Source organism: Zerene cesonia, chromosome 10, assembly GCF_012273895.1.
Source record: "Zerene cesonia ecotype Mississippi chromosome 10, Zerene_cesonia_1.1, whole genome shotgun sequence".
NCBI classification, from domain to species: Eukaryota; Metazoa; Arthropoda; class Insecta; order Lepidoptera; family Pieridae; genus Zerene; species Zerene cesonia.
The window spans coordinates 8,787,321-8,801,282 of NC_052111.1; the positions used below are offsets into that span (position 1 = coordinate 8,787,321).

Genomic DNA, 13,962 nt, shown 5'->3' on the forward strand with positions numbered 1-13,962 from the left:
CTTTAGTTAGAATGTATAATGTTTCCGTAATGTACTATTTTTTAATCTGCTCCTTTTTTATCATTTAGAGTATTCCAGCAGTACTCGCAAATCATCAACAGGCGGTCGATATGAGTCTTCGGCTGATGGAGGTATCTCCTCTTACTCATCTCGCCGGGAGAGTGGTTCTCGTATAGAAAGCAGTCGATATGATATCGGAGGTATTGAAGGCTCTGCTGCATCGAAGTACGAATCTAAGTACTCAACATCTAGTGCCATCGAGGGAGGATCGAAATACGGCGTCGAATCTAGTTATGAAAGTAGGAGCTCTATCAAAGATGGCTCCAAGTACGGTATCGAATCGAGTTACGAGAGTAGGAGCTCTATCAGGGACGGCTCCAAGTATGGAACAGAGTCAGGATATGAAAGAACTAACTCGATTAAAGATGGCTCGAACTATGGTGTCGAGTCAAGTTACGAAAGTAGGAGGTCCATTAAAGGTGGTTCTAAGTATGATGTTGATTCCTACGATAGCAGAAGCTCGGTTAAGGATAGCTCGAAGTACGCTATCGAATTTAACTATGAAAGAAGCAACTCTATCAAAGATTCAAAGTATTCAATCGAAACCACCGATACTGACAGTAAGATCAATAATATTGCAGCCAAGTACGGTCTGAATAATAATATCGAGACTTCTGAAAGCAAATCAATCAAGCAAAGCATTGAAGCTAGTTACGATGTAGATCTAGACGCTCCCAGCAAAATCGACAGTATTGCTTCCAAATACGGTCGCAATTCGATCACCAGCAGCTCCAACGTCGAGGCTCGCTCCACAAGACTGAACATTGAAACCAGTTTCGATGGAAGTAACCTTGAAGCTGAGGCAGTAGCCGAATCGAAATACTCCAAGCGAAGCTCCAAAAATGGAGAATCAGTATATGAAAGTGAATATTCAAAGAAAGCACTATCGAACGGATCAGTAACTAATGAGTTTGAATCCCAAAAGTCGGTCTCCAAATCTGAGTCGTTCGATGGAAAGCCAATTTTCTCGAAGACGTTAGAAGGGCAGAACATCGAGCGTAAGTATAACGACACTACCCACGACAGTAGACACTTAGTGCTTGTACATATGCTTCTAGAATTAACACACACAACACATTGTGCTAACGCTTCTATGTGACGTCTTCCTTCGAAGATGTAGGAAACCGTAATGTTTAAATTCGCAGCCGGCGAGAATGCGATGTTCGAATGCAAGATTAGCTCTCTGGAAGAGGTTAAGGTGACCTGGCTGAAGGACAACAAGCCTCTCACCGACCGGTTGATGGACCGCGTGAATATCGTGAACACCGGTGATGTTCATAGACTAGAGGTGAAGCATTGTAGAGAAGACGACACCGGCTTGTACACCGCGAGGGCGGAAAACGTGAAGGGCAATGCCCATTGCACCGCGCAATTGATTGTACATGAGCGTGAGTAGATGACTTACTAGTTACGGGACAAGTTGTTTTGAACTCTGTCTGTCTATCTGAATTTAATTTAATAATTTCCGGCTTCTGAAATTTAATATATCTTTTAAAAAATCTGAAATAGCAAAATATGTATTTTCTTTAATTTACGTACCATGTAGACCATTATGTTTTTGATAAATCATTTTGTGCAAGAGTTCAAAACGGTTTGATCTTATGGCATTAGAAATAGTATGTATTTGCAGCGTCTTATCAATTAAAAAATAGCATGGCCGCCACAATCATCAAAAACATTGTAAAGCGCATAACACTTAGACAATCTTTTCTCTTTATAATTTTCCCGTTGCGACTTAAATAGATGTTAAATAGCATGGTTAATGTGTCGTCTACCATTTTTTTTCACTTTACGATTTTTTTATTTTTTCTGTTTCATATAGGTTGGATTTGGTAAGAACTTTTTATGGTATTTTAATTTGTGGTTACTAGTATTTTATATAATACAGTTTTCTAATAGTTTTTCTTATATATAGTGACTCCGGAAGAAAGGAAACAAAAGAATGCTCAGAACGCGCCATACTTCTTGGTCGCTCTTAAGGACACTGAGATATTGTTGAACACATACTTACGCTTTATGGTCAAGGTCAAGGGAACGCCAAATCCTGATGTAAAATTGTAAGTTGTAGTAGAAAAGTAATCCATATTTCTAATTTCGTCCGACCTATTCAAATCTTGCTTTACGTAGTGCATTACGTACACCTACATACATATATATACAGTTCTGTAAAATATACACAGTACGAAATTTCACATTTATAAAAAGATATGCTTCTTTTTATCATTAGATCCAAAAATTCTGGATCTAATGAAATTTCCGTAAATTTTTTGCACTTAGAATTTCTAGAAAAAAAAAGCCTCAAAATTTACCAACCTTCTATTTTTTAAGCTACCGCGAAGGGAAAGAAATAATAACCAGTTCGGACAGCGACCGTGTTTCCATCGTTCGCACACGCGCTGAAAAGGGCTGCTACGAGCTCGTGATCGCCGATGTGAACGCGGCAGATGCCGGCACCTACTCTTGTAAAGCCATCAATATATATGGAGAAGTCGAGTCTGAGGCCACCGTCACTGTTGTTGGTAAGGATTTGAGACTGATTGTGATAGTTAAAACAATTTAATTTTTTATGTAATAGCGGGCAACTGAGCTGGTGGTCCGCCTGATGGTAAGCGATCACCAGCATTCGATAACAATCGCAGAGGTACTTGGTGGTACTTCCCCAGTGGGAGTTGGCATTTCGTGTGATCTAAATCATCATATAAAACTAAATTAAATTATTGGGTTATTTTTTTGTATCGTCTATAGTTTAAAAAATAACAGGATGTATTATCTTTCATGATGATTAAGGTATGTTCGGGTAAAGCACTCTCTAACTTTAGAACTCACTGTAACTCCCAAAGGCGATATCGTTGTCTGTTCACAATTTTATATATGAGCGTTTTCAACTTTATAAATAAAATTTTACATGCACCAAAATACTATAAAATTAAGAATAGGATGCTTATAAATACACATACTACACATAAGAATGTCTCCGTTGAAAAAAATAAAAGAAACATTAAAGGAATTATAAATGACTTCCAAAAATAAATTTGACCGAACCCTTGTCACTTTAAAACTAGGGCAAAACCGTAAAAATGCTTTCATTAGATGAAAACTTATCGCGATCTTGATATTCGTTTTATTTTAAAACAAATTAATGACAAAGATACGCCGCACATTTTAGTTAAAACGCTTGGATTGTGTCCAATGTTTGTTTATGAATTAGTGGCACGTTATAAATAACTCGCCACTAAATATATGGGATTTCAATGTTACGCCTCTCCTTTAAAATATTATATAATTCTGCAATTCTTCAAATTACAGAATAAAGCAGAGGTTTAATGCCCTCGATTGTTAACTCAATTTGTTTACTCTATTTTAATTTTGGCAAAGACTTCGATCAAAGATCAGTTTGTCGCGACGTCTCCGTGTGAAAGATTGCATTCAGCTAGAGCTTATTTAAAACAATTGTTAAACAAAATAATGAAAAGACTTTTCACGGGTTATCAATTTAATATTTTGTAGCTTGCATTCAGTTAAAAATGAATCACATATCACCAGATGACAAGAATATTTTCGGGGAGCTTCTGCCGGGCGGTGAAGGGTTACTAGCAAAGGGAGAGAAGCCTGTATTTGCGTGGAAGCGCGATGGCCTCGAATTTGACCCTGAGGAGAGGTTCAAGGTCCTCCTCGGAGACGACGAGGACTCCTTGGCGCTTGTGTTCCAGCACGTCAAACCTGAAGATGCTGGGTTGTACACATGTGTTGCAAAGACCAGCACTGGAAATATTTCCTGTTCCGCTGAGCTAACGGTGCAAGGTTTGTTTGTTTTATTTTAAATACTGAAATTTCTGGATTATGACAATATCCAAGATTTTTCAAGGCATAAAGACATGTTTCTTCCTTAAAAATTACTTATACTTATTTTATTTGGTTCTTAATTAAGTCGCTACAAGCGCTCTAAATTCTACAATAATAGTTCGACACTTGGCAACTGTACCGCCTTAACTAATCCGGTCTAGGCCTTGTTTACAGCATTGGCATCTAATGAATCTATCATTATTTCATGTTTTACATGCTCATATCATCTTATATTAAGTAAATAAAATGAATGTCAAAGTATGAATTTTTAAAACTACAGACTTCATCCAATTTAAAACACGGTGTATATATATTTTTTTTTATCACTGTAATATCAATAATACTTTCAGGGATTAACTGTGCCATACATTTTTGCTTCTGATTCTTGTTTTTAAGTAAAAATAGAATGAAATGTTTATCAGAACATATTGTAATCTACAAACTGTTTGAGTACCTATCATAGTTAATATTCCATTTACTTCCGACTCTGATTAACAATATACAAATTATCTTCAATTTATTGAAATCAAATAACAAAAAAAATATTCATCTAGGTGCCGTAAACTATTTGCACCGCGAACCACAAAAGCCAAGTCTAGAAATCGAGCATCGTGAGCCGGTAGTGTCTAGCGGGGGATCAGCAATGTTGGAGGTAGTCTGCAAGGGCTACCCGAAGCCCACTGTCGTATTCAAGCATAAGGGAGAAGTGGTGGAAGCTGATGCTAGACATAAGTATGTAGTTCATTGTTTGGAAGTTGAATTGCTATTATTAATACCCCTTGGCATATTACACTTGGGAAGTCTACGAACTTAATAATGCTTCAGTTGTTTCAATTGGTTTGTGTCGGAATGGTTTTACAGATTTGATAGTCTGCTAAATATTTATGATCAATGCTACTCCATTGAAACAAAATCGAATCCAATCAAATGATAGTAATATTGCCATGGGATATTTTCATTGGCAACGCTGAGAATTGTCTCATCGGACACCATTGGAGTCCATGTACGATACTACTGTGACTATGATTTATTTTTTCAGAATACGAATTTTGTTACAATGTATAAATTAAATTGTAATGAACTGAATCGTTATAGTGTATCGTTTTATTTAAATAGAAGATTTGGACTTTATTTAAGGATATCTAAGGAATATTGTTGGATAGTTTTAATAGTAGTATTCTGGCAGTAACTATTTAAACTTGATTAGGATTAGAATAATGTTGTTTTAGTATTTGGAAGTAGCGCTGTTTAGAACACTTTTATAACAATTATGAAATATTTCTTTCATTTATATAAAATTTAGTTGAAACTATAGTCATTGTAGGTATTTTAAACTGATGAATATTTTTGCCCACCCCATTCTTTAAATTAATTAATCAGATTAATTTTATACGTAGAAACAAGATCATTCCTTAACTTTTCAAAATTTCTTCCGAAACTAAGAATATCATGAACATTTATTTTACATTTATATTTTCCCGCAATTTCAGTGTATAGGTAAATAAATTCCACCACCTAAGCAAGGCAAATTATCAAACTAAACAATAACCGATAACTTTCCAGGTTCTTACATGAAGATGACGAAAACCTGTCTCTGGTGATAAAGAACGTTACCGTAGCTGACAGTGGGGTGTACGAGGTGACAGCATCCAACGACCTTGGTGATGATACCACCACCTTCAACCTGGTAGTTACAGCACCACCCAAGATTAAGAAGAAAATTGAGAACCAGACTTGTATGGTAAGTATTAGTACTATTTATTATCAGTTCTCATATTATCGATCTAGCAGTGTGTGTGCATATTCGAAAAAGCTAAATTGAATCTGATAAACTTTATCATAGATATTGATAAAACCTTAAAAACCTACTGGCATGAAGAAACTTTGTAAGTAATTTCTATTGCAAAAATAATAGAGTTAAAACTCGTGTAAATAGCACTACTTCTTCTCAAAAAAAAAATGCTTCTAAAAATTTGATGGACTAAAAATCTTGCCGTGCAATGTAATTTTATTTCATAAACTGTTACAGTTGGTTTTTACTAAATTTTTTGAAGAAAAATTCCTAAAATATTATTTCAGGTGAAATCAACTCACACAGTAAGAATCGAGGTAGAAGGCACACCATCACCAGACGTGAGCTTCTACAAGGATGGCGTTCTCATCACCAGCTCGGAGCGCATCGTCATCACCAAGGAGTCTGAGGAGGTCTACACCATCACCATTAAGGACGCTAAGCTCACTGACACTGGCTCCTACTCTGTGGTTGCCAAGTAAGTAAACATGAAGAATCATCTTACTTCAGTAAGATGCTCTATGCTAGTGTTTCGCCTGATGGCTAACGATCAACACCGCCTATTCATAAGATTTGCAATGGCATGGCCCCTGCAAATGCGTTGTCCGCTTTTAAGGGGTAAAGGATAACGAAAGGATCGACGACAGGACTAAAGGAATGGAATGAAAAGGATGTGGGAAAAGATACGGGTCTGTTTGACGGAAATTATTCAAGTCGTAGATTGGCTTTTAAACTAAATTGATAGGTAAATAAGTTTATAGCTGGGTGTCATATATTAGCTATTTTACTAGAATACTGGATAGATTGTCACAATATCCGACATGTTTTGCTGCAAACCAGGTTTAGTGGAGCAAACAATGTTTTTATTACAAATTCTTTACCTTAGAAGCTCCACAAAGGTTGCTCTAAACACAGTTTCGCAATAAAATAACAATGTTAACACAAATTAAACTGACTACAATGATCTCCAGGAACGAAGTGAACCAATGCTCGGACTTCTGGCAGTGGTTAGTGACGTCACCGCCCAAGGTCACCAAGAAGCTCGGCAGCTCGAAGGTTTGCGATGAGAAGGAGACTGTCACCTTCGAGATTCAGACGGAAGCCGAACCGGCGCCCACTGTTACTTGGTGAGTGGCAGAATTAGACAAGACTCATTAGCTTAATTATCGAATTACATTATTAAATCGGAAGAAAAATGCATGTTTGCCATTCCTTATCTGTTTAATTAATCAGGTTCAAGAACAAAACCGAGCTAAAAGAATCATCAGCGATCAAGATATCATCATCGGGAGAGGCCCACAAGCTGGTGATCACATCAGCAGCAAGGGCTGATGCTGGAGAGTACTCCTGTGAGGTGGGTTGTATAATGCTTTGTAATTCAATTCTGGGTTAGTTTGTTGGAACCGTCCAAATGAAAATTATGTGAGGACCCACGTCCTCATTGTTGTGATATTATTTTCTTTTACTTCACGAACTGTATTCAAAGGTTGCCTGGTAGAGATCGCCGCAGGCGACAAGACCGCCAGTTGTACCATTTGTGTCTTTTTCATGTGTGCTTGTTGTATATATTTTGTGATGGTTCAATAAACAATTTAAATCAATAGATGAAAGTTGTGCCCTACGTCCGTAGTAAATCAACTATTATAATCCTATCCTACTAATATCAAACACACAGGCTACTTTTTATGGGGATATTCCTACTGTATACGGACTTACACGGGTGAAACCACGGGGCGCAGCTAGTAATAATAATAAATTCTTTATTTGAGAGTAAGAAGAACCCAATATCAGTTTTTAAACGATTATATTATACAAAAAGAAATTCTCAAAAATCGCAAAAATAAAAATTAATATTTAAATTTAAGTGTAATTTATAATGTTCCACCATACTCGTGTACAGATAGCGAACTAATTCCAACTACATAAATGCTTTACACGAACACCATCGCATCCCGTCGCAGGTCCGCAACGTGCACGGGTCGAGCGGCGACGCGTGCGCGCTGAACGTGCGCTGCGCGCCGCAGTTCACGCGCCGCCTCGAGCCGCGCACGGCCAGCGAGGGCGACGTCGACGTGGAGTTCACTGTCGACGTGGACGCGTATCCGGAGCCTAAAGTGCAGTGGTATGTATTAGAGTATCACCGTCAATGACTCATCATTATTATGATCTTCACCATAATGATCGTCCCCATCACAATCATTAGTACCATCATTATTATCATCGACATTATCTCTATCGTTAGAACTACTATTACCACCACTATTATTATCATCGTCGTGTCGTCATCTCTACCATCAATGGGGGGCATTTTTATCGCGATCATCACTGTCACTGGCAGCATCATTGCTATCGTCATTAATATCATCAATGTCATCATTGCTTATCAATATGCCCACACCTATTGCCACTGCAGAGACTTTTAAAGCCGTAGGTCAGAAGACCAGAATCCAAACGTTGACTAAGTGTGGTTTGGTAAATTAGTTTACCTTTACAATGTACCAAATCGTATCACCATTGGGGATAATAAGCTGGTGTAATTATGTACAATATGAAAAAAAAAACACAGAACATTATTAATAAAGTGCAACAACATAGGCATAAGAAAAAGTGTTTAAATTCAATTTTGTGCTCATAGGTACTTAGGAGATGTGGAAATTACCGAAAAGAAAACAGTGTACAGTCGAGTAGATAACGGCAGCACTCACAAGCTGATATTGAAGGAAGTGTCCGCCGAAATGTCTGGACAGTATACTTGCAAAGTTTCCAACGAGCTCGGCGCTGATTCTTGTCAAGCTACTTTTACTGTTAATAGTGAGTATTATGGTTTAAAATAAAACAAAAAAAAAATAATTTTAGTAATTTGATGTATTATCACCTCAATCACATGGCTAACGGCAAAAGTAGATAAATATATATGATATTTTTCATGAAGTGTTAAGTAAAATAGGCACTTAGTTAATATTTGTCTTAAAGGGAGATATTTCAGTTCTTATGAAGCAAGGATGTATGCATTTTGCAATTGTGAATGCATTTGAGACAGAAGTAATTTGCAACGCATAATTTTTCTTTCCAGGGAAGCCCCGGATCACCAAGAGTCTAGTGGACATGACTGTTGACGAAGGTCAGACCCTGAAACTGGAGGTAGAAGTGGAAGGTTGTCCTGAACCTAGGGTCAAGTGGTACAAGGACGGCAAGGAGGTCACCACTGATGCTAGAATCAAAATAGAAAGAGACACGCAGAGGTAAGTGGATGGAGAATCTTTGCATGGATTGCTTTTCAGGATTTCTTATGCGCTTACAAATTAAGAGTATGCAAATGTAGACTTATAGATTTTTTTTTATATTAAAAGTAAAACAGAATTAATGTCTTGCTGCATTCATACTCAGTCTCAATTATTATATATTCTATTATGCTACAGTTTTATTGAATTTGAATTACAAAATATTATTTCCTTGAACCGTAAAAAGCAAGACCAATTTGGTTTTAAAAACAGATTAATTATCATTTTTATCAATTGATGTATTTAGTCATTAAACATTCATTTCACTGATTTCAGGTTAGAAAACTACAACCTGACCGTAACTCTTATCAAAGAAGAAGATGGCGGAGAGTATGAAGTTCGCGCAGAAAATGAAATGGGAAGTGTATCTTCTAAGAGTACTGTCACAGTACACAGTAAGTATAACATAAAATATCACTCTTGTCCAATAAAAAGAAATTCAAGAAATGAAATGATAAAACCACAAAGTCTTTATAGATTTTTAGATATAGATTATGTAGCTAGCTCTAGACTATCAACGATACAAACTACAATAATACAATGTACACGCTTCAACTGGTAATGCACATGAAAAGACACGCCTGGAAGCCACTGGTACTGTAGTAGTTAGCGATAACTTCGTTTGACAAGTAGACCTGACTACCTGCACGTAGTTTATGTATTTTACTGTGACGTCCTAGTTGATAAGTATTTGGTACAATAAAAAAGCATTCAATAGACTAGAATGCTCGTGTGCACTCCGATTCACATTACCCTACTCTTCTAGCACGTAACCTTACATTTGTTTATTAATTTTTATCTTCCATTTTAAATCATTGTATTGTCATCACTTTTCATTGTGTTTAATAGCCAGAGAAGTACACTCGAGATTCATTAAAGAAACTATACAAGAAAATGAACTAGATGACGAAAGCAAACAATCAAAAATGGTAAAAGAAGAGGAAATCGAAGATGGAGGTAAGAAAAAAGCTAAAAAAGAAAAAACAGAACCTGAGACAGCAGAGGAAAAATCAATTTTAGATGACAGTGCTAAGACTAAATCAGTTTCTTTCGAAGAAGTTGATCAACCAATTTCGAACAAGGCTAGGAAATCAGTTACTGAACCTGAAATAGCAGAAGAGAAAACTGTTCTAGAAAATGAAAATAACCAAGCCAAAAAAGTTGTCAATGATCTCGATCAGCCTAAATTAAATAAAGCTAGAAAATCTTTAACTGAACCTGAGGTAGCCGAAGAAAAGTCGTTGTTAGATGATGCGGACATGAAAGAAAAGAAAGAAAGCAAAATTGAAGAAGTTGATCAACCATCGCAACACAGAGGTAGAAAGTCAATCACAGAACCGGAAGTGGTCGAAGAAAAATCTTTTTGGGATGACGTCGATGATGATGGCAAAGCTAAAGCCCAAAAGGTTGACGATATTACAGCAACACCACAGAAACCTAAAAAAACTATAACGAAACCTGAGGAAGCTGATACTGGCTCTTTCTGGGATGAGAACCATAATGAACAAAATAAAAAGCCTGTCATTGAAGAAATGGACACTGAGCCTCAACAAGGACAAAAGGACGTTACAAAGCCTGAAATTATCGAAGAAGTACCAATTGACGTAGAAATTAAATCGCCGAAACGTAAATCAATTAAAAAACAATCTATAGCTGAAGAACCGTTGAGTGCTGAATCCGAAGGTATACAAAGCGCTTTGCTTCCTCACAAACAGGCAAACAGCTTTCGTCTAGTGATACTCACTATTTCGCGCGTAGCATTGCATGTTTTTAATTTGTGTTTTCCTTTACAATTCCAAGTGTGATTTATTGTTTAGGCCGAGTTTTTGAAACAGTAACCACATTCAAGTCAGGTGATGATGGCTCAATTATCGTATCTAAAGTCAGCAGCACTCGCTCCCATGGCGCTATTATAACAGGTCAGTATGAATCTACCCGCTTTTTTCCCATAGTAACCTATCATTTCAATTCGTGTTAATTAAAATAATAACTTAAATTGTAGTCTACTCTGTAGTTTTCACTCATTAGAAATCAGTCATTGCATGAACATAAAATTAATAGTATAATATCAATACTATTTTTGTCATATGTAATAATATTTTAACTGATAGGTCCAGCCGAAACGCGCACTTTACATAAAATGACTTCAACCTCCATACATTTCGAGGAATGTGATGATGATGAATATGATAGAAAAATAATTCTACCCAATACGCCGCATACAACATCACTTGAAGTAGAAGAAATTGCTAGTCACAGTTACTATTTGTCGGAACTTGGATATTACACAATACCTGACCACGTGAGGAGGGGTATTTATGGACTTATCGAGGAACCTCAAACTGATTCCGATGCTGACTCTAATCCACGAATAGGTCGATCATCTCGCAACAGAACCATATCCATTAGATCTGTCTCCGAAGACGATATGAGCTGGCAAAACGATTCTTTATCCCGTGAAATTTCCATTGAAGACCTTTCCAAATCTATTTTCGAAATAGATGAAACGAAGAAAGTATTCAGTAAAGACTCATACGTGCGTCAAACTTCTTTCAAAGAAGATTACTTTACGAATGAGGGGGAGGAAGAATCGGTTATATTAAAAGAAAAATCAGAAAAGGTGTTTGAAAACGATGTTACAGAAAAGCTGATACACATTTCGAGGGAATTCGAAGCAAACGAATACATGAAATTCGATACTAAAAGAGACGATATAAAAAATAGACTTTTGGAGGAGTTGGTTATGGAGCCCATGCAAAGCTTTGATAACATAACGAAAAACGTTGCAGAAACAACAGTAGAGAGGAGGAAAAAAGGTTCAAGTTTATTTAGTGTAGCGGAAGAGGATGACGGAGATATTGAAGATTTGCTTAAACGGAGTCAGAGGCAAAGGAGCATTTTAGACGAAATTATAAATACAGAAGATGTCAAAGGTAATATGCCAGTAAATTAAATCATTGAACAAGAAATAATTTATTGATGCGCGCGGCTGAAATGAAAAAATAAAATAATGCTGTTTTGTCCGTCATAATACTAAATTGATGTTGCTTATACAGTAAATTTATTGCTGAAAAATTATTCTATTGGCTAGCTATTTTCTAAAAAGTAGTTCATATTTTATACTAGTGGTTGTTCAAACATACAATAAAGATTTAAAAGAAGGGAAATACTCAGAAAATAGCTAAAAAATAGATTTCTGTGAAAATTGACGCACCCGTTAAACTAATTTTCAATCGTATGTTTGTTTTAGCGCGCATGCGTAATAACTTTTCCTTCTGGCATACTAATACTTGGGTTCCACTCCGTCGAAGGTGTTAGAAAGTACACAAGTCATCTTCATCAAGGTAAACATTTTATTATTTCTCACGCATGGCATGGTGTATATTATAAGGCCAACACACCAACACAAAAATTTACGGTGAGTATTTACACGTACACTTCACAGACTTTACTGTAAATGGTTGGGTAAGTATGACCTAGTATTTTCTGCAATAACGGCTGTATATTTGCGCCACTTCTATTCTATTTGTATATTGTATTTATGATTGTGCCCATTGTCTGCATTGGCGCTTAAAGATGTTGCTTTTATCAGAATATTATTTAATGTAGAGTTTGGAAGCTCTTTAGATATCTTTTAGTAATGTCTAGGTTTGGAAATCTATACGATATCATTATAAAAATACGTTCAGAATTTATTCAGTTAAACATAATATCGATCAAATCTAGTTAACGCTACAATTCTAGCTACCATTGTAAATAGCGATGCTTCAGTTTATTCTTCTATCAGCTAAGCTTCGGTAATTGACATCTCAATAACAAACAAAATACTAAGTTATTTGTTTGCCTTCTAGCATCACCCACATTAAAAGAAAGCAGCATGAAGGACGGCCACACTTACGAGTCCTTGCCTCTGGTTTACACTGTCCAAGCGGCTGGTACTCCGAAGCCAACAGTACGCTGGCTACACGACGGCAACGAAGTAAAACCAGATAGCAGAGTTCATATCACTAATGAAGGAGATGTATACAAGTTGGAGATTGACGCTGTAGACCTGAAGGATGTCGGCAAGTGGCAGTGTGAGATCAGTAACAAGTTGGGCAAACAAGTTCTGGATGCTCAATTGGCCGTATCACGTAAGTTTGCCTCACAATATATTACTATACGCAATACATTTTATTTATTTTGGTATCTCCAAATACTTCTTCTGGCCTAGAAACATTCTAATTTATAATTTTTTTTTTAATTTTTCCGATCATTCTTTTGTTCCCCAATTATTAATACTATTTGTATTTATTCAAGATTAATAGAAAGAAAGAAAGAAATAAATTTATTGTCTATAAAATAAACAGCACCGCACATACAAAAAAAAAATAAGTAAAAAAAAATCTATAAATAAATTTATAACTAATATCTACACTAAAACTATTACACTAAAATAAAACTAACAAAAACAACAAAAAAGGAAAGAAAGTAAAATAGTACATTGTGCGGCTTGTTAATTACAGATAAATAAATACGAATTACTAAATAATCTATATAAGAAAAAAATATGTTCCAGCTGTTGCGGAATACCGCAAACCCATTTTCAAGCAGCCACTCGAAGCGCAACGGGTGATGCAGCGCGAGCCGGTCACGCTGCAGGCGGTGTGCACGGCCGACCCGCTGCCGCACGTGGCGTGGCTGCTCAACGGCAACGTGATAGTACCCGATGCGACCGTCACTACCAGCTCCGATTCTAAGGAGCTGGAGCATGGCCTGAAGGAGTGCACCTTCACCTTACATATACCTACTGGTGAGTTTTTATGTTAAAGCTTGTGTTTGTTTGTTGAATTAACAGTTAAATTTAAGGTCCCGCACATGTAAATCCTTCTTGGAACACTGGTTAACGCGTAAGCGTAGAACCGAGGGGTCCTGGGTTCGATTCCCGGTGGGGACAAAAAAAAAAATGTCTCGGTCTGGCAGGACACAGAAGGCTGATCACCTACT

The 13,962-nt window shown here is 36.7% G+C and overlaps 1 protein-coding gene across 9 annotated transcripts in view; it reads left to right on the top strand.

Moving 5' to 3' along the window:
- The window catches only part of LOC119829601 (obscurin), a 102,117-nt gene that overhangs the window by 65,717 nt on the left and 22,438 nt on the right, over positions 1-13,962 (top strand). For 5 of the 9 annotated variants that reach the window (XM_038352198.1, XM_038352196.1, XM_038352197.1 and 2 more), the window contains 19 exons: positions 69-1,058; positions 1,206-1,448; positions 1,976-2,117; positions 2,389-2,579; positions 3,604-3,861; positions 4,458-4,635; positions 5,467-5,644; positions 5,983-6,173; positions 6,667-6,822; positions 6,929-7,049; positions 7,657-7,817; positions 8,331-8,506; positions 8,769-8,937; positions 9,253-9,371; positions 9,826-10,659; positions 10,794-10,895; positions 11,088-11,909; positions 12,828-13,109; positions 13,535-13,768. In XM_038352198.1, the coding sequence (XP_038208126.1) occupies positions 69-1,058; positions 1,206-1,448; positions 1,976-2,117; positions 2,389-2,579; positions 3,604-3,861; positions 4,458-4,635; positions 5,467-5,644; positions 5,983-6,173; positions 6,667-6,822; positions 6,929-7,049; positions 7,657-7,817; positions 8,331-8,506; positions 8,769-8,937; positions 9,253-9,371; positions 9,826-10,659; positions 10,794-10,895; positions 11,088-11,909; positions 12,828-13,109; positions 13,535-13,768 (5,547 nt within the window). The remainder of the gene's footprint in view (positions 1-68; positions 1,059-1,205; positions 1,449-1,975; positions 2,118-2,388; positions 2,580-3,603; positions 3,862-4,457; positions 4,636-5,466; positions 5,645-5,982; positions 6,174-6,666; positions 6,823-6,928; positions 7,050-7,656; positions 7,818-8,330; positions 8,507-8,768; positions 8,938-9,252; positions 9,372-9,825; positions 10,660-10,793; positions 10,896-11,087; positions 11,910-12,827; positions 13,110-13,534; positions 13,769-13,962) is intronic. The other 4 variants (XM_038352192.1, XM_038352193.1, XM_038352194.1 and 1 more) reach the window with 4 other exon arrangements.